This window comes from Atractosteus spatula, chromosome 14 (assembly GCF_055471065.1).
Source record: "Atractosteus spatula isolate fAtrSpa1 chromosome 14, fAtrSpa1.hap1, whole genome shotgun sequence".
NCBI classification, from domain to species: Eukaryota; Metazoa; Chordata; class Actinopteri; order Semionotiformes; family Lepisosteidae; genus Atractosteus; species Atractosteus spatula.
In genome coordinates, this window is record NC_142719.1 from 43,508,220 (window position 1) to 43,529,837 (window position 21,618).

At 43.0% G+C, this 21,618-nt stretch overlaps 1 protein-coding gene across 1 annotated transcript in view; it reads right to left on the minus strand.

The window, feature by feature from the left end:
* Positions 1-464: 464 nt before the first annotated feature.
* Positions 465-21,618, minus strand: part of LOC148821426 (protein phosphatase 3 catalytic subunit alpha-like) — a 111,033-nt gene continuing 89,879 nt past the window's right edge. The window contains exons 8-14 of the mRNA XM_088932848.1: positions 21,202-21,296; positions 8,681-8,806; positions 7,749-7,826; positions 6,770-6,854; positions 6,130-6,227; positions 3,266-3,313; positions 465-2,031 (exon numbers count right to left, since the gene is read on the minus strand). Of these exons, the coding sequence (XP_088788974.1) occupies positions 1,853-2,031; positions 3,266-3,313; positions 6,130-6,227; positions 6,770-6,854; positions 7,749-7,826; positions 8,681-8,806; positions 21,202-21,296 (709 nt within the window). The 3' untranslated portion in view covers positions 465-1,852. The remainder of the gene's footprint in view (positions 2,032-3,265; positions 3,314-6,129; positions 6,228-6,769; positions 6,855-7,748; positions 7,827-8,680; positions 8,807-21,201; positions 21,297-21,618) is intronic.

Here is a 21,618-nt window from a genome sequence, read left to right on the forward strand (position 1 = left end):
CAGCTCGACGCCAGCTGGGGCTCGGGTGTGCTAAAGCTGCTCGGTTCTGCTTGCCTGCCCTCTCGCGTTCCTGTGAGGAACAAGCAGGTTTGCCCCTCAGTGCTCCGCATGACGCGCTGCAGATGATCAGACTGTAATGACCAGTTGCTGTGCTGTACGCTCTCAAACCCCTAGCAATAATAATCTAAGGAGAACTGAGCTTCAGTAGTTTTCCATACAGTGGCAAAAGCTCATATTGGGTTAAATGAACTGTGGTGAAACCTTCCCAAGCTAGTCATCGGAAATGCTACAGTATACTGTACACAGTTTACGTCCCAGAGCCGTTGAGCTTTGTGGTCCACCGATAAAAAAAAAAAGTGATTTTCATTAATTTATTTTCCAATGCAATTTATTTAAATTGCATTTAACACAACATGTTGTATATTAAAATAAATACAACGTTGAAAAAAGTCCATAAACACAAATGATTCATGCATATTTTATTCAAGAGTAAAAAAAGGTATCCTCCCATAGGGCATGCGCACAATGTCTGTGTTTAAGAATCATATGCGAAAACGTAGTTCCAGAGAAAAATACAAGAAAATTGTCACAAGTTAAATTCCATGAAATTCCTTTAAAAGTAAACCACGTCAGGACAAAACAAGGCTCATAAAATAGTGGAAGAAAATGAACAGTAAGCTCAATAATAAGAGTAAGAATATTAAGAATGATAATATTTTTTCCTTTTAAAAGTGAGACACACACAGGAGTGTGCCTAATTTGTTTTACATTTTAATAAACCATGCTATCATGCATTGGCAGCCAGACTGTTGCTTTTCACTGAATAATATGTTCATTCACACTATTGAACAACTTCTGTACATGAACAGAATGGAAAAAAAGTCCAAAGTAACATTTTGAAAAGAACGTCAGTGCCTGTACAGCAAAAAAAAAAGGAAAAAAAGAAAAAGAAAATGATAAAAAATAAGAATAAAAAACAAAAATATAATTTTACAAATATAATATAAAGCAGAAATAATTCAGACCTACTATATTGAAACACAGCACAAATATAATTTCACGTATCAATAAAGAACTGAATCGCATGCATAGATGCGTTCTATAGATGCTGTACAAATTATTGTCATTTCTATTTTACTGCAATGGTAAATCAGTTTGCAAAACATACTGTGTACATTTTTAATTACAGGCAAGTGAGAAACGATCAGGTATATTGTGACAAGGTAGCAACAAAAGTCAAATTGCATTATTTACTTATTCAGAGCAACGTGGTCGACAGTGGCTTATTAAAAGAATGATTAACCTAGCACACAGAATGAATCAGGGGCCGATGTCCTCTTACAAAAACTGAATTTCAGGTAAGATTGCATTGCAAATATCTTGAAATTGTACACATTTTATAAGACTTACATTTTTTTTTGATATTCTCTTTATTAATACTAGTAGCAAAACATTTTCAACAGCAAGATTTTTTTTTTCCTTATAAGATGTTTTACGAACGAAACCTTTAATGAAGTTTGAAAATGTGCGGCGCCGGTACCGATGGTGCGCCTTCCGAAGCGTCGCTACGCCGTGATTGGCTCGAGTGCCCGGAAGGCGGGCAGGAAACAGGAAGTGGCGGACGCAGTCTCGGGCGCGCTCCTGACCGGGGCTCGAGCCCTCGGAGAGGTCGCTTGCTTGCTTGTTTGCTTGTCGTCGGCTTTCGGGGCTCTAATACAGGGCGGCGTGGTTTGTGTTTCTAATGATCGATTCAAGCAGGTTTGTCTGTTGGAAACCAGGGGCGGGGGGGGAGGGGCGAGGATCTCCGTGACGCTCCGCCGGGGATGTGTATGGGAGTCTTAACGCCGAGGGATCACTGAATATTGCTGTTATCGTCTGTGCCGTTGGACTCCGACATGTTCATCTTGCCCATGGAGTGGCCCACGTTGTTCACGGCGTCCTTGCGCGGCGGCATCCGCTCGTTGATGCGGTCCAACCCCTTCGCCTCCTCGAAGCTGCTGATCTTGTGCTGCGGCGAGAATCCGCGGATCGCTGCCGGGAAGGGAGACGGGTTAGAAACATGTCGCAGCCCTGGAGGGGGGTGTCTGCCCCGGTGACTGCTCTAAAGAGATCGCTCCCAGGGGGCAAAATAACCACAGCACAAGCTAGAGTGAGGGTGCGCATCCTGTAACCTCTGTCACAGCCGGAAACCGGGAGAGGACTGGGGACTCAGTTATAACCGTGTCTGGCAACCTCTTTTCAAATTTCTGACTACTCTGCCATTGCTGCTGTTGTCCTGACTTTATCTGTGCTCTTCTCCTACACAGCCTCCTTACTCTCCTGACGTTCAAACGTCTCTTCCACATTGTACCCAGAGCTGGAAACACCAGGGTACATGCAGTATATGACAAGCTAAAGAAAAGACTTTCAAGAAGGTTTTCAAAACCTTGCATGTGTCTAAGATATGATCAACCCTTTACGGAAAGAGCTAATTTGGAGGACAGGATTAAACAGGGATCAATAGATGGCATGTTTCTCTCCTGGTCCAAGCAGTGTAGGATCCACAATAAGAACACTTCTTTTCTCTTCTTCTGCCCACATGTTGATTTTGGAGAATCAAAAGGCAGACTGGAATCTTCCAGCACAGCCTGTCGAACTGGTCAATACAATATGATGTTGCTGTGCACCATACAGTAAAACAGATTTCATCTCACTGCGTGGTTTTCCACTGCACAAGCTAGAGACTGAGCTCAACTCATGGAATATCAGACAGGCATGATGCTCACCAAAGAACCTAAGGCAGTTTATTTTCATTTTGTCGAATTGTATTGTTAATTAATAGACTGTGGTGTTCATATGACTGTCTGCTCACTCACTGTCTTACTCCAGGGTGCAGTGTCTTTTCCACCACTGCAAGCACCACGAGCTTGTCCTGGGGCATGGAGATACCAGGCCGAGGATTTTAAGAAGAAAGCAGATATTGAAGGTCATGTACTGCACAGTAAAAAAACACATTGACTTTCATGTTCTAAATGTGTGTTTGATTGCAGGTGTAGGAGTTAACTACACCCTGGAAAAGAGAGGCAGTGGAAAGGATGGCCTCTCTACACGAGAGCCCCTCACAGACCACAGACCGTGGGGAGAGGGTCGCTTAAGAAATGACTGGTGGGGGCCTTCTGGTTCTTACCACTTTCAGCCTGCATTTAGAGTTAAACATTTGTACAAATACAGAGACCTTTAACAGGCCTTTAACACCTTTAACTGTGTTTAAAAAGTGAGGTTTTACCTTCTCCGTCTTCAACTGTCTCAATGGCTTCAATAGCCTCAATGGTGGCTGAGGAGAGCAAGAGGAACATGGAAGAACAGTAAGACAGATGCAGTCCAGGGCACCACGGCTCATTCGGTCACTAGTAACTCAACCGACCCAGGAACACAATCAGACTTCATAAAATAAACCAGCTCTCATCCTTCCTGCTTCCATCCTGCTGACTGCAGTGGAGCGGGTTACTGTCCAGTTTCCGTGGGGGGGACTCTGTCAACACGATTGTTAATTTCACGACCCAGGAATCGGAGGCTCTGCGATTGTTTCTGGAGTATTTCCGTGTGAAGAGTTTTGTCTGAACCCTCTTGGTTAAGGCCCAGCCATTCAGAGAGAGGAGTTAACCAAGGGGGAGCTACAAGCTGATGGGGCTGAGGAGGGATGAGTGTGATGTAAAATGTGAGAAGAGGCATGTACAAGAGCTATAATTACAAGAGTAATAATTGCAATATAAAACAGGTGGATGAGATTGACTTGTCTGCTGTGATCTCTCCTGAACTTCAGGTAAGATCTTCCAGCTTTAAAGTTGCTCATTCAAACCCCCTGTAATCGTCTATGTTCAAGGCCAAATACATTTAGTTCCTATGACCTATTTTCCTTTTACACTTTTTAGAAAAAGTTGGTGAGACTGACAAATTTAGCAAATCTGATTTTTTACATGTTTTTAGCCCTAATCTGAAATTAATCCGCTAAATAAAGTTACAGCCCCCATTTGTTCATGTGTTCTGTAAAATGATTTCAAGTTGTTTTGTCGGTTAAAAGTAAACAGTTTAACTCCTGGAGGCTACAATCTACCATCTTATCATAAACCTGCTAAAGTCATTACCTGCTTAGTGTAAGATGGATACTCTCACACAAAGATGCTGTATGAAAAATGAACGTATCATATTGTTGTGGTTAAGATGCAGTTTTAAACTATTCAGTTCTGAACAGTTCAAAACTATATTTTGAAATATTTTAAAGGGGTCTATTTGTTTATTTGGGTTTACGCTGGCATGGTGCTCTGAGATAAACAGACTGCAAAGTTCGTTTCTGTGTATATAAGCATTACTGTCTGATGCAGTGGAGGTTACTGGTACTGTAACTGACTACCATTAGCAGAAGCTGGTGGCAGTGCCCAGTGATGCCCTCTGTGAAGACATTAACACTGCTATGACCTGTGAGCATGGTGGGGTCAGTTAGTGCCACTGTCCTACATTGATTCTAGACCGGGGAACAACCCTTACCACAGAGAAGTTTCTTTTCTGATAAGGGATAGAAAAATGTTTTTGTGCCGAGAAAACTGCATTCATAGGATAGGCTTTTCAAAACAATTTTGTTATCCCACACATAGTGAAGCAAAAAACGTATTTGTACAGACCGCAGTGAAATGTTTACTGTGATGTACTCATGCCCTAAAAAGCATAAAACAAAATGCAAAATAGTCCGAACTAGACAATTTCAAACAAAAAGAGATTGTATTGTTAATGTAGAGAGATTATTGTTTTTATTTTGACAAGTTATTTTAATTTTTAATGCATATTTTTTGAGTGGCAAAGGGATCCTAAAAATACATGAGGCAATACCTGAATCCTGACTGGATGAGACAATCCTTTCATTCTTTAAATACAGGTAAGAGGAAACTGCATGGTGGGATTTGGTGAGATATGTTTTACCAGCATGTGCAATGAAAAACATTTTGGTTGCGATGTCTGTGGGCGTCGCGGGGGCGTGTTCAGTGTGGAGGCGGAGCCCTGGATTAAGGGTGACACGTTGCCCGAGAAACGACAGCTGCCCTGGCCAATGAAGGACGAGGCCTTTTAAGACACACTGAGCACTTCCCTGGAGAGACAAGCAAGCAGAACTCCAGTCCTGCCGCCCCCGCAAGGGGAGAAGATTATAGCAACAGTCCCGGAGGGGATTGTGGAGAAAGAGCATAAGGTCGTCTAATTTTTTGTTTCTTATTGTTGTTTTTGTCTCCTCTCCTGTCCCGCTGTGAGAGTTCACTGGGGTAGGCTGAGTTTTCAGGCCTCGCTCTCCTATTTCTCCAGTCCGGACCCTGCTAAAAAGGAACAGTCCGGTCTGGATGCCGCCGTTCCAAGTGGTGCATTTTTCTTTTTCCTTTCTTTCCCTCTCACACCGGGGGCATTGACTTTTACTGGTGTTCACCTCGGCTCCTCCCAAGACCCCGCACTGTTACAGTATCTGGACAACAGTACTGCCCCGTGAGTGGGGCAGCGGTGGCCCGGAGCCTATCTCTCCCACTAGCTACAACTTCGCTAAGCTTATGAAGGCATCTCCACATCACACGATGATGAATTCACACTCTGTATATGCAGCATGCAGCTTGCCTTAAATGCAGAGAGCAATTTTCTTTAATGAACGCATGACAGCAGTAACACCTGCTGTCAGTTCATCCTCATCAGACAGCAGGGATCTAATCAAAAAGGCTGAGCAGTCCTTGTGTATTTTGAACTGGGAGCCGGCTGTGTTTTTATGCCCTCTCGATCGAGAGTAACCAGCTGTGCTGTGGAGTCGGTCAGTGTCATGCACTGCTCCTTGGACGTGACAAAGGCCATTACTGCCTCTGCACAGCTCCAGCGGCTCTCAGGCCGGAGCGCAGGCTGCGCTGCCCACATCACAGGGCTTGGCCTGCACCCCCCGGGGCCCGACGGCTACGGAGATGCACAGGAATGAAACTCGGAAGGCAGCTGTCCTCCCTCGAGTCGCAGGGAAAAAGAACAGGGTGCCGAAGAAGGAAAAGCTCATTAGGTGATCTCAGACGCGTGCGATGGGGGAAGGTGAGGTGAGGACACTGGCAGGTGGGAGGCGGGGAGGAGGACAATACTCACCGCTTTGTAATGTCTGCTTGCCCCCGGAGAGGACTCCGCTGGGAAGCATTCCGGTGGGAGTCAGGCCCTTCAGTGTCAGAACGTTTTCACTCTCCTCTCTGTGGAGAGCCAAGCCAGACGACAATCTCGTTAACACCAGGTACAAATCAGACAGGGAGCTTCGAGTCTCACTTTTACAGAGGGGAATAGCCACAAGAATCTACTGAAAGAAAAGACGGCAATTTCACCTTTTTATGCAGAATTTGCAACCTGGGTTGCAACATATTTTGAACATAGATGTGTATATACCAGGGCACCTCAGCTCTAGTTAGAGTACAGCGTGTTCTGTGGGTCTCTGGGGAAAGAATTGCTACAACGATGCGGTAAAGAGAACGCCTGAATCGGAAGCAGGAAATCTGTTGCCCTAAAGGACTGTGTCCTGTGACAGGGTGACAGGGTGTGAGACTGTGGTCCTTTTAAACACAGACGTGTTTCATCCTTCAGGGGGCCGAGCTGACAAAGCTGGAGTCTGGATTGATGGCTACGCTCTGTCAGAGCAGCTTTGAGCTTGACAGGCACCCCAGGTGGCCATTCTCACTGGGACCTGGCTGATCGGGGAAGGACCCCCAACAGAGGGACAGGTTTTTTCCCATGCTCTCACCTCAAGACTGAAAACATTTTGGCCATCTTTCCTATAGCTCTAATCTTGTTTCGAATGACCTCCTTTCGGGCAGCTGCAGCATTGGCTGTAAAACACAAAGGAGATGATGGTCAAGAGGCATCTTAGCAGTCCACTTCAACAGTGCTTATTTACCATTATCAGCACAGTGTGGCTCTGGTTAGGAGCAGTTCTTGTGATTTTAACTGTGGTAAAGAAACAGGGTTTAAGCCCTGCTGGACAGGGCTGAGTTACTGCTGCACACAAGGCATCATCTTATTTTGTCCCACAATGTGGTTTTGAAGCTGTTGTGAAAAGACTATAAATGCGGAACATTAAGTAAGTGGTAGTATAAAGTAAGTCAGATTCTAGGCCTCCTCACTAGGTCCTCTAATCTCCCTCTTTGTCTCCTCCAGCAGGGCCTCCTTGCACCATCTCAAACCCACAGCTCCCGGCCCAGCACCGCTGCCTCTGCTGTTCGCTTCTCTGTCCTGTTTCTCTCATGTTGCCCTGCTGTGCCGCTCCCAGAATGCCCCCCCCCCCGTGTCCCCACTGTGTCCCCCTCTCCCTGCCCTGGCAGCCCCCCTCTCTCCCTGCGCCCTGTCTGCACCTGCGCTGCCCTGTGCCCCTGGACTCCCCTGCACTGTGGGAGAGACAGCTGTCCTTCCCAGGCGTGTTGTTATACAGTATTTTCATTGGTCCACTTATTGTGTTGATTCCAAGCAGCTGGATAAGGGTCCACTAAGATTGCTATTCATGTTTTTATATATTGTAATTGATTTTAATAAGAATACAATAAGGAAAACATATTATTATATTACAGTTACAATAATAATTATTTATTATTACAGTTATTATAATAATTCAAACAGTAGAAAGATTATTTTGTTAAATTTATGTAGAAAGTTGATCAGCTGTTCAGGCTCATCTATTTGATCTCTATCAGCTCCAAAGGAAATGAGTGGGAGAACAATTTTCTTACCATCAAATATTTCATCCCCGTCGTTCATGAGTTCGTCATCAGAGCAAATATTCAGGACATTCACCAGCATCTCTGTAACTGAAGGAGACAGCAAGACATAGTGAGGGTGGTTTCTCCCAGTATCTACAGACACTGCTATCCCATCAAATATCAAACACCAGCACCTGACATTTGACTCTTCAATTCTAAATAGATTTACTTTTTGATACAATGGAAACAAATATGAAGTCATAAGAAAATTAATTTTAAATAAGCTCAACACTGCAAGGAATCTTTGGAACCTCCAAAAGAAAAAAGACATTTAATTTTTGACAATGTAATAGAGTGTAATTCAGATGGAAAGAAAAACGTTCAATGATGTAGAGTCAGGAAAAGTGAAAATGTTTTCTGGCAAAATTACAAAACATAAAGTTTGTTTAATAAATCCTACCACATTTAGAACATGTCATCTGGCTTTTAAAACCAGAAAGCATTTCAAAAGCATCATTTTGTATCATTCTAAACTCCCATTCAACAGATGATGTGGTTACGTGTGTGTGTTTTTATGATTGTATTATGTGCTAATCTTTTTATGGAATCATGCTAGGCTTGCTAAAATGACTCGATTAGTTACAGATTGATTTCAGAGATGTTAACAGTGTTGTTGAGAATTACAAAGACAGTAAGTGTATTTGAGAGTCTTAAGCAATATATTTTAATTTGAAAAAGAGCAGCAGGATCTGTGTCAGGAGAATAGACTGCAACAAGCTTTTAGGCTCTGGAAGATACAATGTGGATGAGGAGGTTGTGCCTGAATTTGCCTCACTTCAGCACTGACACACTGTGAGCACCTTGGCACCTTGCTGTTCCCCGCGTGCTCCTTGTCCACACGAGAAAGCGCTCAAATATTTTTATAAAACCAGTACTGTCCTCTCGACTTGTGATTGACTCACCTTTCTCGCCAACAAAGGGCAACGACCAGGTGAAGACGTCCATGAAGTTGGGAAGCCAGTAGGGATGAGGTGAGCAGTTGAACTGTCGGATGTTCATCACGTTGTTCTCGTACTTCAGTACCGCAGCTACAGGCAACAAAGATCCAGGACAGAAGAGTCCAGGAGACCAGCCGGAGTTATTTATCCTTATTTACCGGAGCACATGCTCAGCAAGATACCTTCTCGGTCAGTTTTATGTGTTTATTTCTGTCATTGCAGTTCCTGCTAAGTTGCTTTCTCCTTTTACATGTTACTTCTTAATACTTATAATTATTAGGAAATAACACTTATAATTCCAAGAAATTAATCGGTCAATCGGTCATCACTTACATCAAGCCATCCTAGGTCTTTATGACCCCAGTATCTACTCCAGCTGGCCTCTAAAAACCCTAAATTCAACTAAATCATTTTATTTCCCCAGATTTGTGGATTTTATTTTATCCACAAAGATTCACTTTGAAATTAATAAGTTCAAGGAAGGGTCCACTTGAGCAGCTGAAAATCGAGCTGAACTGGAAACCAGTTGAGAACTGGGGCTGCAGGGTGCAGTATGTGCTCAGGCTAGAGCACTGACTGTTCTTTCTTAAGGCATTAAAAGAGACTGCTGCACTTAGGACTTTTTAAATCTATTTTACTGCAGGTCACCCTTAAAAAGTCTTCATAAAATATCCAAAGAACTGCTAGGATACTAAATTACAGTGGCTTGTACAGCAATGCAGTGTAACAGCAGGCCTGTGTGCTGGACAGAGACTGACAACATATAATTTGGTAGGAGAGAAAGTGAAAGTAATCACATACAAAAGCAATGGTCTAGCAGTCGGTGACACACTAGACTTTTTTAAATTAGTCCCCGGAGTTCCACTTTCAAGGCATTTAAAAGGCGAGGGAAGGATTTAAAAATGAACCCTTTGAAAGAACAAGCCTAATAATTACACTGCAATACGAATAATTGATGTTTCACGGCCACTGGCATTTATTTCTGTTCCAGTTTCATATTTCGGCTGCAGGGAAAGCCAGGCTTTGCCAGGTTGCTTTGTCTCCGAGCGCAGAGGAAACCGAAAGAAGAAAAAGGCGGCCCCTACAGCTACACAGAAGAGAAAGTGACCACTTCCCAGCTGCTGAGGGGAGCCCTTCTCTCCTCTTAATCAGCGCCAGTCAGAGGGCACAGCATCGCTCTCTTGGCCTGGCACCGATGTGTACAGCAGTGCATGACACAGGGCTCTGCAGTCGGAAGGAGACTCCTGAAACAGGCAGAGCCTCAGTTCTTTGGCTACAGCTATAGACCTTCCTGCTTCTTATTCCTTAAAACATGGACAAAAACACTTGCTCTGGTATTTTGTTCAGACCTTTTCATCCATAAACTTAAATTAATTATACAGATCTTTAAGAGAGAGAGATATGAAAGAGACTGATAGATTGATTACTGTTGACATGTTTTCTTGTCAAGATCCAGAGCACTTAGAAAAAAAACAACTTTAGCTTATTGATTTGCTTAAAGCATGTCAAATTATTTTAATTGATGATGCTCATTGTTATTATTATTATTATTTTCAAGAGCTGCTTCATCTGTGGAAAGGTATTTTGAACTAATTCTGTAGTTCAGTTCTCATTCCAGCAGATGGCGGCATTTAACATGCTGTGCCCATCCCACCAGTGAAGAGACACCGCTCTTCAAGAACAAGCTACTGGACTCGAGAACACGTTTCAGCTGGGCTTTGTACTCATGGAGTCTCATCAAACAGATGAAATCAGTATTTTATATAGAAATATACTGCAAAGCAGTACATTTTACAAACATTAAATCTACTTCACAATGCAGGATCAATTATCCTGCTGCTCCGATGGGAACGTTAGGGTGCAACAATATTCCTCCATCTTGTGTTCTGTCTTGTGCTGTGGATTGAGCCTCACTCTATGTGCGTAAACCTCAGCTTTAGGAGTCCAGTCAACACAGTTCTGTGTCTTGCTGTTAGTGTATGTTAGACAGATGTCTGGCTGCCAAGTACTGTCATTGTCCCGTTAGATAAGGTGATCAGCCACCGTTTTTCAGCAGATGTCCTTAGAGTCACTTTCGGGGTGACCTCTGCACTTGTCCAAGCCACCTCATCTGACAGGACAAGCACAACACAATAGAAACCAGACTCTCTGTACAGGTCCTCATTAGGGATTGTTTTGGCCTGTAGATGCTGCAGATGTTACATAGACAACCATTAGGAAAGGTGCTGACCTGGCCTTTGTCTGTCTTCACCACCTTCCAACACTGAGATCTGTACAGAAGAACTGACTGCACAGTCTGGTTCTGAAAGTCCAGATGGTTCAAAGCTGAATGCATCTCTAGCTGTGCTCACAATTGTGGTTAGCAGTGTGGCACAGTGGTTGGGGTCCCAGAAGAGACACAACTGGTTTACCCTTGAGCAAGGTGAACCATCTGAGCTGCTCCAGTAAAATTCCCAGCAAATGGGCTAAAATATTAGTGGGATTACAGGTTTACTAGTCCTCAAACCTCCGAACGTTGGTACAGTTAAAAGAGACTATCATCCATGTGAAGCTCTTCCAAGGTACACTGAAGTCCCCAGGGAGGGTACAATGATATTTCATACATAACCCAGTTTTTTTTTTACTAGAAACAGAGCAGGAGCTCTCCAGACAGGAGCACTCTAGACAGGAGGATCCTATATTCAAAGTGAACCTCTCCATGAGGCTGGCAATCTTCAGTCAGAATTCTCGAGAGCTCTCAGGGCGTGCACTGTTATAAATCTGACGTCTACGGAGTTGATAGAGAGTGGTGCACTCTGTCTGAGCAACTGTTCAGGGCAAATATCCGGCCTATGTAACCCCTGTCCTTGTGGAATCATGCATCAGCCTGTCAGCAATAGAGGCCTCCGTCCAGATGAGGTGAAGAGATTCCTGCCGGAGAGGAGCTCTGTGGCTGAACTCCTGTGCAGCATCCTTGGCACAGGACTGAGCAGCATTCTGGGAGTCTGGCGCCGATGAAAGGCTTCATGCAGGTCGGAGTTCTTCTCATGGTGAGAGGGACGTAACTGTCTTTATTTCAGGATTTGCATGAGATATAAAACCCCCTTTGTGTTCTTTAAATGGAACCTGATGCACATCAATCAAAACTGATTGATGTGCATTGAATTGGTTTTCACGGGCGGTACTGTGAGGAGGAAAATCGGTCTTCATCACCATGAAAAAAAACCATAGTCTTCTTTTTACTGATGGATGATGACCAATCAGCAGAAAATCTTTTTTATCACCCACAGTTAAGAGAGGCTGGGTTTTCTATATTTTGAGAAGCACCACAAATACAGTATACAGTATTTATCTAATATATTAGATAGTATATATCTAATATAGCACCAAACACAATCTGTTCAGAGCCCTGATCTTACATCCAGGTTCACAAAAGGCAGGATCTCAACTGCAAAAGGCCATCAGACTATTAATATTCTGGGCTTTTGCAAAATACAGTACCAGGCAATAAATTCATCACCTCCTCATCACTGCTCACTGCTACCCGATGATTCTGAAAAGGTCTTGGGTCTCTGTTATTCTCAAAAATGCCTTCAACCCTCAGCCCATCCCTTCCTGTGGTCAATACTGCCCTGAACAAGCTCTTTGTTTTTGAAAGAGTAATTATTACTCTTTTCCTTCAGGCATGTTCAAATAGGAGTTATTGAGCTGGAAGGAACAAGCCTTTTGGAGATTTGTGAGAAACACAAGTGTCTTGTCTGCCACTCACAAGCACAGTTGCCACAATCTTTCACATAAGATCACAGAACACAAGAAAATCAATGAAGCGAAAAGGCCATTCGCCTACGCAGACTTTTGTTACGCTACACAGAACTGATAGGACTTTGCAGAGTGAACCTCTGGGAGTCTGGAGCCACGGCCTCTCTCAGCTCAACCTTGTTCCTCTGGCTCCACAATTTTTAAAAGGATTGTACTGGTCTTTCATTACGTAGCTCTTATTTAGAGCAGTGAAATGATCATTCAGGAGGAATAATAGCAACAACATGTGGAAAAGATTAAATCTTGTATTTGTGTTAATAACTATAGTACTATAAGATAATTCTAGGCTGAGTAAAGTATGGATATACTGTACATTTCATATATGAAAAGTGTGAAGACTGTAAGACTGCAGGAACCATCCCCCTCCTTGCCAGCAGCAATCCTTCTCAGACACGTTAAGGGAGCAAAATGTGGAGAATGGAATATTGAATTAATAATTAGCATCTTTTTCAGCCCTGGGGCTCGCTGTGACTGTAACTGAATCTGGGAAGAACAGCTTAACTCACAAATGCATCACATTTGTGGCAGCTTGTTTTTGGAAGGGCTGTACTCATTTTCGTCTTGGCTTTTGGTCCGTGGGAGAAAGTTTACAGGACCAGAAACATTTCACCCAGAATCCTGAGTAAAATGTGTAATTGACAGAATGAGTATTTCTAGGGCACAAACAATTGAATAATACTAACATGTCCACAACACCACGACCTATTGAATAGAGCAGTTAGACGATGGATGCAATATGCTATGTACTGTAAGTTACAGCAAGAATGTTCAATTTATATAATAACAGAACCTCACAGAAATAGGTAATTATACAATGCAGTTTCTTCAATGTTTTAAAAAAGTTATAAAATAGGGAATTGTACAATGGCAGCTTCTAACCGTTTTATTGTCAGAAGGCCTTAGTTTATGCTTGCAGTGTTGTGTTACTGTTTATTGGTGAAACTGCACGATGAGACTGTTACTGTGGAGAAGGAAAGTCACGCTGGGACCTGCTTGTGGCTGTCGAGGAGAGTGCAGTTGTACTGCGATGGGACATCTTTAAACAAACTACGTACAGCCAAGCAAAACATCATCAATGGGAACAGCTGCAATGAGCACTGGTTTCATAAAACCCTTCCATTAAACTGATAATTTTAGTACGATTTCCCTGTCAACAAGTAGCACACTGGTGACCACACTCACTGCTCACTGCTCACTCTGCTAAACACCACAGGCAACACAATCATGAATCACTGGATCACTTCTCCACTGGAGGATGGAACAGTAAGAAGGGCAAACCAGCAAATCAAACATAACCAGAAGAAGCTGATGTTGAGAACAGGCCATGCGTGCCTGTTACTCTCCTCCACATGGACTGAACTGCCGACAGCACCAAGCCTGTGCCTGGTCTGCACACATTAGCATACAGGTGGAAAATAGCATTTCCTAATATTAGTGAGGCCTTGACTTTAAGCCCATTCTCAGATAAATACTTGCGTTCTGCTTACTGAATTCAATTTTTACTAACTACTGCCTTATTGGTAACCTTTAAAATGTGAGAAAGTTCACTCAGTTCTCCTCTTAGATGTCTTGTCCCAAGACTGAAAAGATGACATTCCTGCAGCATGACCTCATAACTCATCTCCTTAAACCCTGGAATGACTCTTCTCTGGATTTACTCCAGATTAGATGGATCGTGATTGTTGGCTACTCTCCCAAGCTTTGAATCATCAGCAAATCTGGCTAATTTGCCATCAACGCCTTGATCAATACCATTGTCCCATATGAGGAAGGGGGACTAAGCCTGTGAGCCTCCAGGCCAGACCCCCCTCTCCTCTTGTCCCTCTCTGGCTGACACCTCTGAGTCCTTGTGCACAGCACTGCGCTGCGCTGCCTTCCACAGCTTTCAGCTAATGGATTAGCCACTCAGACTTCCAGAAGACCCACATTCACAACCTACAATCACCCCAGGTGTCTGTGTTTCTGTGGCTTCTTCAAAACCCTGGGATTTGTCCAGCGAGATCTCCAGGTTCTGAATCCATGTTGACAGTTCCCAGTGATCCCATGACTGTACACTCATGATTCGAGATGATTTAACGATGCACTCCAGCGTTTACATGATGTGCATTTTAATGTGTTTTCTGAATTAGAGGGTGGACATTTGTCCGATTTTTTCCTTAGTTCCCAGTGGATATATGACCCAGGTTGTGTGAATATCACAGCAATCACCGTGATGTGGACTGTGACACAGTGTTGTTCTGCAACTAGTGACAAAATCACAAAAAACACATTTTTTGTGAGGACCCATGGTCTTTTAAACCCAGATTTTTCATGAAATCAACTATGCAAATTTGTGCAACCAATCCTGAAATACAGCTAACACTCAGAAAACAATACAGATAGAATATTGAATTTTTATAAATATCTAAAATCAAAAGGTCATGCCAAATTAAATACACTTAATTGAAGTATTATTTTATTGAAATTTCACTTATTAACATATTCATCCTGTATTTCATAGACAATATACTTCCAATAAAGGCATGTTTGAACAAAAATAGGATCTATTTGAAGTTTTAAACAACTATGTGACAGTCATGTTTTAAGACGGTCAGCTGCAATTGGTAGCAGATTTAAAAACAGATGGCTCTGCAGTGAAGGGGTTTCAGGTACCTGACACAACACACATAGGAGTTTATGCAAGGCTGCGTTTAAAGGAATCCAGAATTCATTTTCAATAGAAATGTCTTATTCCTGCTGGACTATTCTAATTGTTGGTCACTGTTCTAAATGATCTATTTAGTTTAGGACATCAGCAGTGCAGCCTGTACATCTCTGTACCATCCACGGGAAACTCAGTCATGCTCCCTTTGATTATCAGCTGTCATATGGCTATCACAATAGGACCAACCTCAAGTCAATTATCCGCTGCCACAGTCAGAGCCCTGGTCACAGTCTGCTCCTTACATGAGCCAGGCTCGAACCCACGATCGTAGAGCTCAGGGCCTTTAACAGCTGAGCCAGTTAAAAAGATTAGAGACAGCCCAGAATCACAAGTGGACAAAGGAGAAGTTGCAAACGAGAAAAGGCCACCAGGCCCAAACAGCTGTTTTGCTCACTAGTAGATGATTAATCCCAGGATTTCTTGAAAGAAGTAAAGGTGTCAGTTCTGACAGCGTGACCGGATAGCTTCTTCCAGAGTCCTGCAGCCCTTTGAATCAGTCAAGTGCAGTTAGGACTGAGAGCAGGGGCCATGTCAGCACAGTAAAGAGCAGGTGGAACAGACTGGCCAGCCATGTGGCAGAAGCAGATTTCCTGCACTCATTTGAGCAAGACTGAGGGAACGAATGGCCTTCTCTCCCTTACAGCCGCTGCAGGTGGAGAAGCCCACAGCTCAGGCACAGGAGCCCCGCCCCTGAGGACTGAGCAGTCCCGTGCCCAGAGTCATGGGGCAGCAGGTAGGGGCACTTTTCTCTCTCCAGAGACTCTCGTTCCAGAGGCCTCTCCAGGGAGACACAGCTTTGCAAGTGCTCTACCTTTGGGCTCTGAGCAGAATTTTAATGGGGGGCTGCTTGTCTCCAAGGCTTCATCGCGCAGATCTAATCATTTCCCAGCCAGTTTATAAGAACCGGGGGAGGAAGCGTGCTGTCATTTCTCGGCCTAGCAAATCTGCATCAAAGGAGCCTTAAGAATAATAATAAGCCGCCCACGTAACCATGAGCACACGGATTCATGGACAGACACCCGAGCTGGGGATGCTTCATTACAGCGCAATGCTACCGTTTGATTCCCGTTACCACAGGAAACAAAACACACACAGATCAATTAGTTATTGTGTTTCAGGAGGCTTTTCAGTCAGCAGAAGAAAAGCATTTTTAAAACCTCTGAAAACTAGAACAAAAAATATTTGGAGGATCTATTATCTGTGCAGGACACAGACAAGAAGAAGCTGCACAAGTTTCTGTTAGGGAGAAATTCTGCTTCTTTAACCATCATGTGCTCCAAAAACAACCAAACAGCCAGACAGTCAGACTGACAAATAAAGTCCTTATCTGAAACCACAGAGAACAAGGATGCTTGTTTTATGTCATGATGTAAACTAACCTCTTTATTTATCCTATACTGGTTGTGTATATGTCCTTTGTTCTAACTTACATAACTTACAAGAACTTTTATTACCCTGGGATATTATTCTTACACCAATGGACAAGAACATAAAGTTGATTTCAGTGATGTCAGTACCTGCTCTCTTTTGGAAGCTCAAGTGGGATTTACACACCTGTAGGCTCTTCTTTAAAGACATTGCTCATCTAGATATTCAGGTACATCCATGCTGCACTGATATTAGTGTAAATAAAATCTGTGCACAGCAGAAAGAAAACCTTTTATCAAAAAGCACAACAGCACAATATATCAAAACACTATACATTTAATGTCTAAAAACTTTGCAATGCAGTACATCTGTTGATTCACTGAAAGGCAGTGGTCTTTGACTTCAAAAATTCAGGATAAAAAATGATAATCAGGCAGATGTATGAAATTTAATTTATGTAAAATGCAAAGTTTTCCTTACAGGAAATAAAAATGTAAGGCAATTATACCGTTCCAAGCAGAGAACAAGGGCATAGTGGGAATAAGATTGAAGAGTTGCAGCAGATTTATCACTGTCAGCATCTGGGGGATGAACAGAAGCAGTAAGACAGACAGGCAGAATGCTTGGGTACATAACAAGAGCACAGAATACACAGCCCAGGAACTGAAGCTGGGAGTGTGGAACGCCCTAGTTAAACCACAGCTGCACACAATTCTGGTCTCCTCTTTGAAGGAACCCTAGAGAACGCCCAGAAAAGAGCAGCAAGACTAATCCCAGGGCTTAAGGAGATATGTTATGAAAACAGATGAAGAAACTTAATCCTTTCAAACTCATTTTAAGATGTCTAAGAGAAGATTTTACTTTTAAATTTTAAAAGGAATAAATAAGGTTAACCCCTAGCAGATACATCAAATTAAGATGAATGAGAAGACATGGGACATAACTGGAAACTTGATAAAGCCCATTTCACACCAATAAAACACAGCATGTTTTACAATGGCAATCATCAATGCATGAAGCAGATTACTGACACACTTGGTGGAGACAGACAGGCTTTTGATCGAATCGCTCTGGTGCTCTGAACCACACTGGTGGAGAGCAGCGCTTGTCCTCTTCATTGAATTATACTTATACTTTGAAATGTTGCACTTCTCTCTACTTCAGTGTTACACCAATTAGGCCGAGGTGACAGCATGGCGACAGTGTGTCAATGGGCGGGTTTATCTGGAGAATAAGCACCTCTGGTGTCTGAGTGCAAGGAGACCGAAGTTGTGGTGAACCAGATGAAAGAGTTCCATCACCCTGTGTGTGCGGACAGGGAACAGAAAAGGTAGTGAAACAAACCCTGGTCCATGGATCAGAGAAGTCAAACAGTCGGGAATCTTCATCCACACACTTCATACCATAACAATCAGAAAGGAAAGAGAATGATGCAGTGTCTTTTGGTGAAAGGTGCAGCTGGCTAGACTAAGAGGGGAAGCACATGGTGATCCAGAGGACTTATAGAATATTCCACTCTAACACCTTTTAAACTGTCAAATACCACTTTATACAGGGAACAACCTGCTGCAAAAGCACAAAATCATTATCAATCACTAACAATAGGAAAAGAACCTTTAGACTCTACTCTAAAGTGGACAGAACTGCAGGTCATGGGCTGTAATGGTTCAAGCTGTGTGCCTGACATAAATGTGCCTCAGATATTATCCATTTTCTGTTTCCTGCATATGTAAAGGTTCTTGCTGATGCTTGTTTACTTAGGGTAAACTTTACCAACAGCTTCGTACATACATCTGTGGATGTCTGTGATGCAGCTGTACACATGTTATCTCTTTTGTTACATCATATTGTTCTTTGCTACTATGTACAGCTGGATACAGGTAAACAGGATTTCTGTCATTCATAATGTGATTATTTTTAATTGTAGAAATTGCAGGAATTCTTATTTTGCAACTTGCCAGCTTAACAAAATCAATCAGTCAAACTTAATGTAATATAATATTACAATATAATAGCTTATAATATAAGCTAATGTAATAGACTCCTTTTGCCAGACTCTTCTTGTCCCTCTCTCATCATTGCTTGCTCTAACGATACCACCACAACCCTGAAAGATGGTCTTTATTGAAAGAACTTTATTGTACTGAGCTACACTGCTGTGCACAAGCCCTAGACAACCTAAATATAATCAAGAATTGCAATATGTATATGTTACTAGTTTTCTAGTATTATAACAGCCTCAACTATAATACTCAACTTAGTTCTTAGCAATTATTAATATTAGCAGTTTTAACTCATGTTGGACAGAGCAAGTTTACCAGGTTATCCATGTTGGAGTCTCTCAGTACCTTCTCTATGGTACAGCATTTCCACACACCCCAGCAACTCAGCACAGAGATACGGCACAGTAAAACAGCAAAAAGTTGCAAAGCTAATTTTAACCTGGTTCCTCTTTGTGTGTTCAAATGGTGTATTGCTCTGAATATCGAAGACACTCACGCTGTTTACAGGGGAATTCATGGCAGCCCTTTCCATACATTCTGTACTCTGCATGACTCATCATTCCCCTCTGTGCTGTTTTATGATACGTATTCGGGTTTTCTGTCACAAGGGGAATTCTGTCTGTACTTGAATAATAAAAAGGCCATTTCCCAACAGGAATTCCTGATTGCCCTTCCTAGTCACGTGCTCACCCGAACAGCATGGGGATCATCAGCAGACCAAAGTGAAGAACATTTTAACGCAGAGCACTGCGGCTCTATGTTGGGATCAAATGAAAGATGCCCGAGGACTGATATCATAAACTGCAGGGGATGAAAACAGTGACGAAGTGAAGGTGGGAGCTGAGGCGATTCTCTCCGTCTGCCAGCGAGCCCAGTCCAGGGGCAAGTCAGTGCCACACCACCTGGCAGAGCAGGTCAGGCATGAAACACAACATCGCCACGACCTTTCTGCCATCTGAATGCCCGAGCAAAGCCTGTACGAGACTCGCCACAACAACCTTCAAGGTGCCTCACCGACACGGGGACCTTAGTAGCCAGGGTCAGAGTTCAGTCTACAATGTCTACAAGATGTCTACAGTGTGAACTACACGCTACATTATTGCACAATGGATCAAAGTCACATCTCGCAGTTCCGTCTCCTGCTAATCTGCTGAATGGGAACATGAACTTTGTGAAGTTCTTTCTTCTGGACTAGTGCCAGTATGTCGCTTGGAAACTAGTGTAGACATTTCTCCAGCTAAAAGTGAAGAAGCATCCTCATTGGAACAATATTTAATCTTTGGGGTACCACTTCCCTGATACAAACAGGGAACATCCTGTTAAAGAACTTGCTGATTATGAGATGAGATGAGATGAGATGAGATGAGATGAGATGAGATTCCCTTCATGTTCTGTCTGCAGGCCACAATATTTTCATTCTAATAAATGAAAGAGTCTTCTGACAAGTGAAGAACTGCTCAGTTCTGTTGAAAATTGATTGGTGCTGTTTATTTGCGTTACAGCTCGTGTAAATCACGATACATACTTGCAAGAAAACAGACTCTAGTTCTGTTCCTATTCGGTCACATGTCTCCTTTCCTTCTGTATCTAAGAACACACCTCATTGGTAACAGAGTGAATAAAAGTTCATTCTGCAGACTGCTTTGGTGGACACTGTGAACAAATACTCAGAGAGGGTGCATATAACAGCTAAAATCATATAAAAGAGCTCTCTGTGAAATAATTAGTTTTATGATTGATTGACTGTTAGATTTAGCACAAGGATGTCAGTTCTACATTGGGAAAGTGCTGTAAAGTCCGAATTGACTAAAATAATAGGAAATGGTTTTCAATAGGATCAATAGGATCTTCAGCTCTCTCAGACTCCGAACAATTACGATCCTCCCAGCACATGACCTGTGCTGCTGTACCTGCAGAGCAGACGGACAGGACCTGGAATTCAGTGGACACCCCAGGGCTGCAGGACAGGTGTCTCTTCCTGTGAAGAGCTGGACTGCCAGGGTCTCCGCTAGGTCTGCGTGGCTGTGCTAAGCAGCCTGCAGTGTCACTCTTCCAGAGTTTCGATCCACCACGTGTCCTGAATCACCCCAATACCCGCTGGGCCCAGGAGGAGCCCAGGAAGGACTACAAGCAAGCATGGTCTCAGTGTCAGCCAACGTGGACAACAAACACAACATCAGAGCTGTTCCCTGTTTGTAGGAGTTGCCTTCTCCCAGAAGCATTGGTCTAACGTTATTACACACCAGAGAGTGAGTGCGGATCCTGAGCTACCATGCCCAAAGCTCCCAGCACAGGAAAGTTACAATGCACAGGGCTACACGCAGCAATCAGAAACAGAGCTGGCCTCCCAAGTGAGAACTAAAACTGGCTCAGTTACTGTCAGCTGTGGCTTTTCAGACCCAGAAATGTTTTTTTAATAGGAGCTTTCCTATCTGTAGTTACAGAGGATTTGGAAAAAATATTATTTTGTCCCCTTATGGTGTTTGCTTTTCAGTGACTGAAGAGCTGTGGTCTTTTTCTGGCATTTTCCAAACAATGTCCATTTGACCAGGCTGCAAAATGAAACGTTAAGTGTTGTTTTTAATGACTTCACGGGCTGGAGAAAGACTCACCTTTGTTATTGTAAACATCAAGGTAGTTTGGTGCTGAGAAAATGGTGATTAAGGAGGGAAAGCCTGTGGTCTGGCTTTTCCGGTACATCCGGTAGCTTGAAAAAGAGAAGGGAAAGAGAGGTAAACAACTGAACAACTGCTGCCCCAGCCGGTCAAACAACACGAACACATCCAAATAGTAGCACGATTTAACAGTAAGACTGTGCTTGTTCCTGCTGTTACACGCAGGATCAAAATTAACTTTTATATGAGCACTTCAAATAGGTTATTTAAACTGGAAGTAATCCCATGTTCATGAATTCTTGTGAACCTATTAAATCCTCTTCTCTTCAGAGAAAGGATTATATAAACACAGCTCAGTGGCCAGTGATTTGTAATGTGGGCTTAGAGACTTATCTAGTACAGTAAGTACTGTGC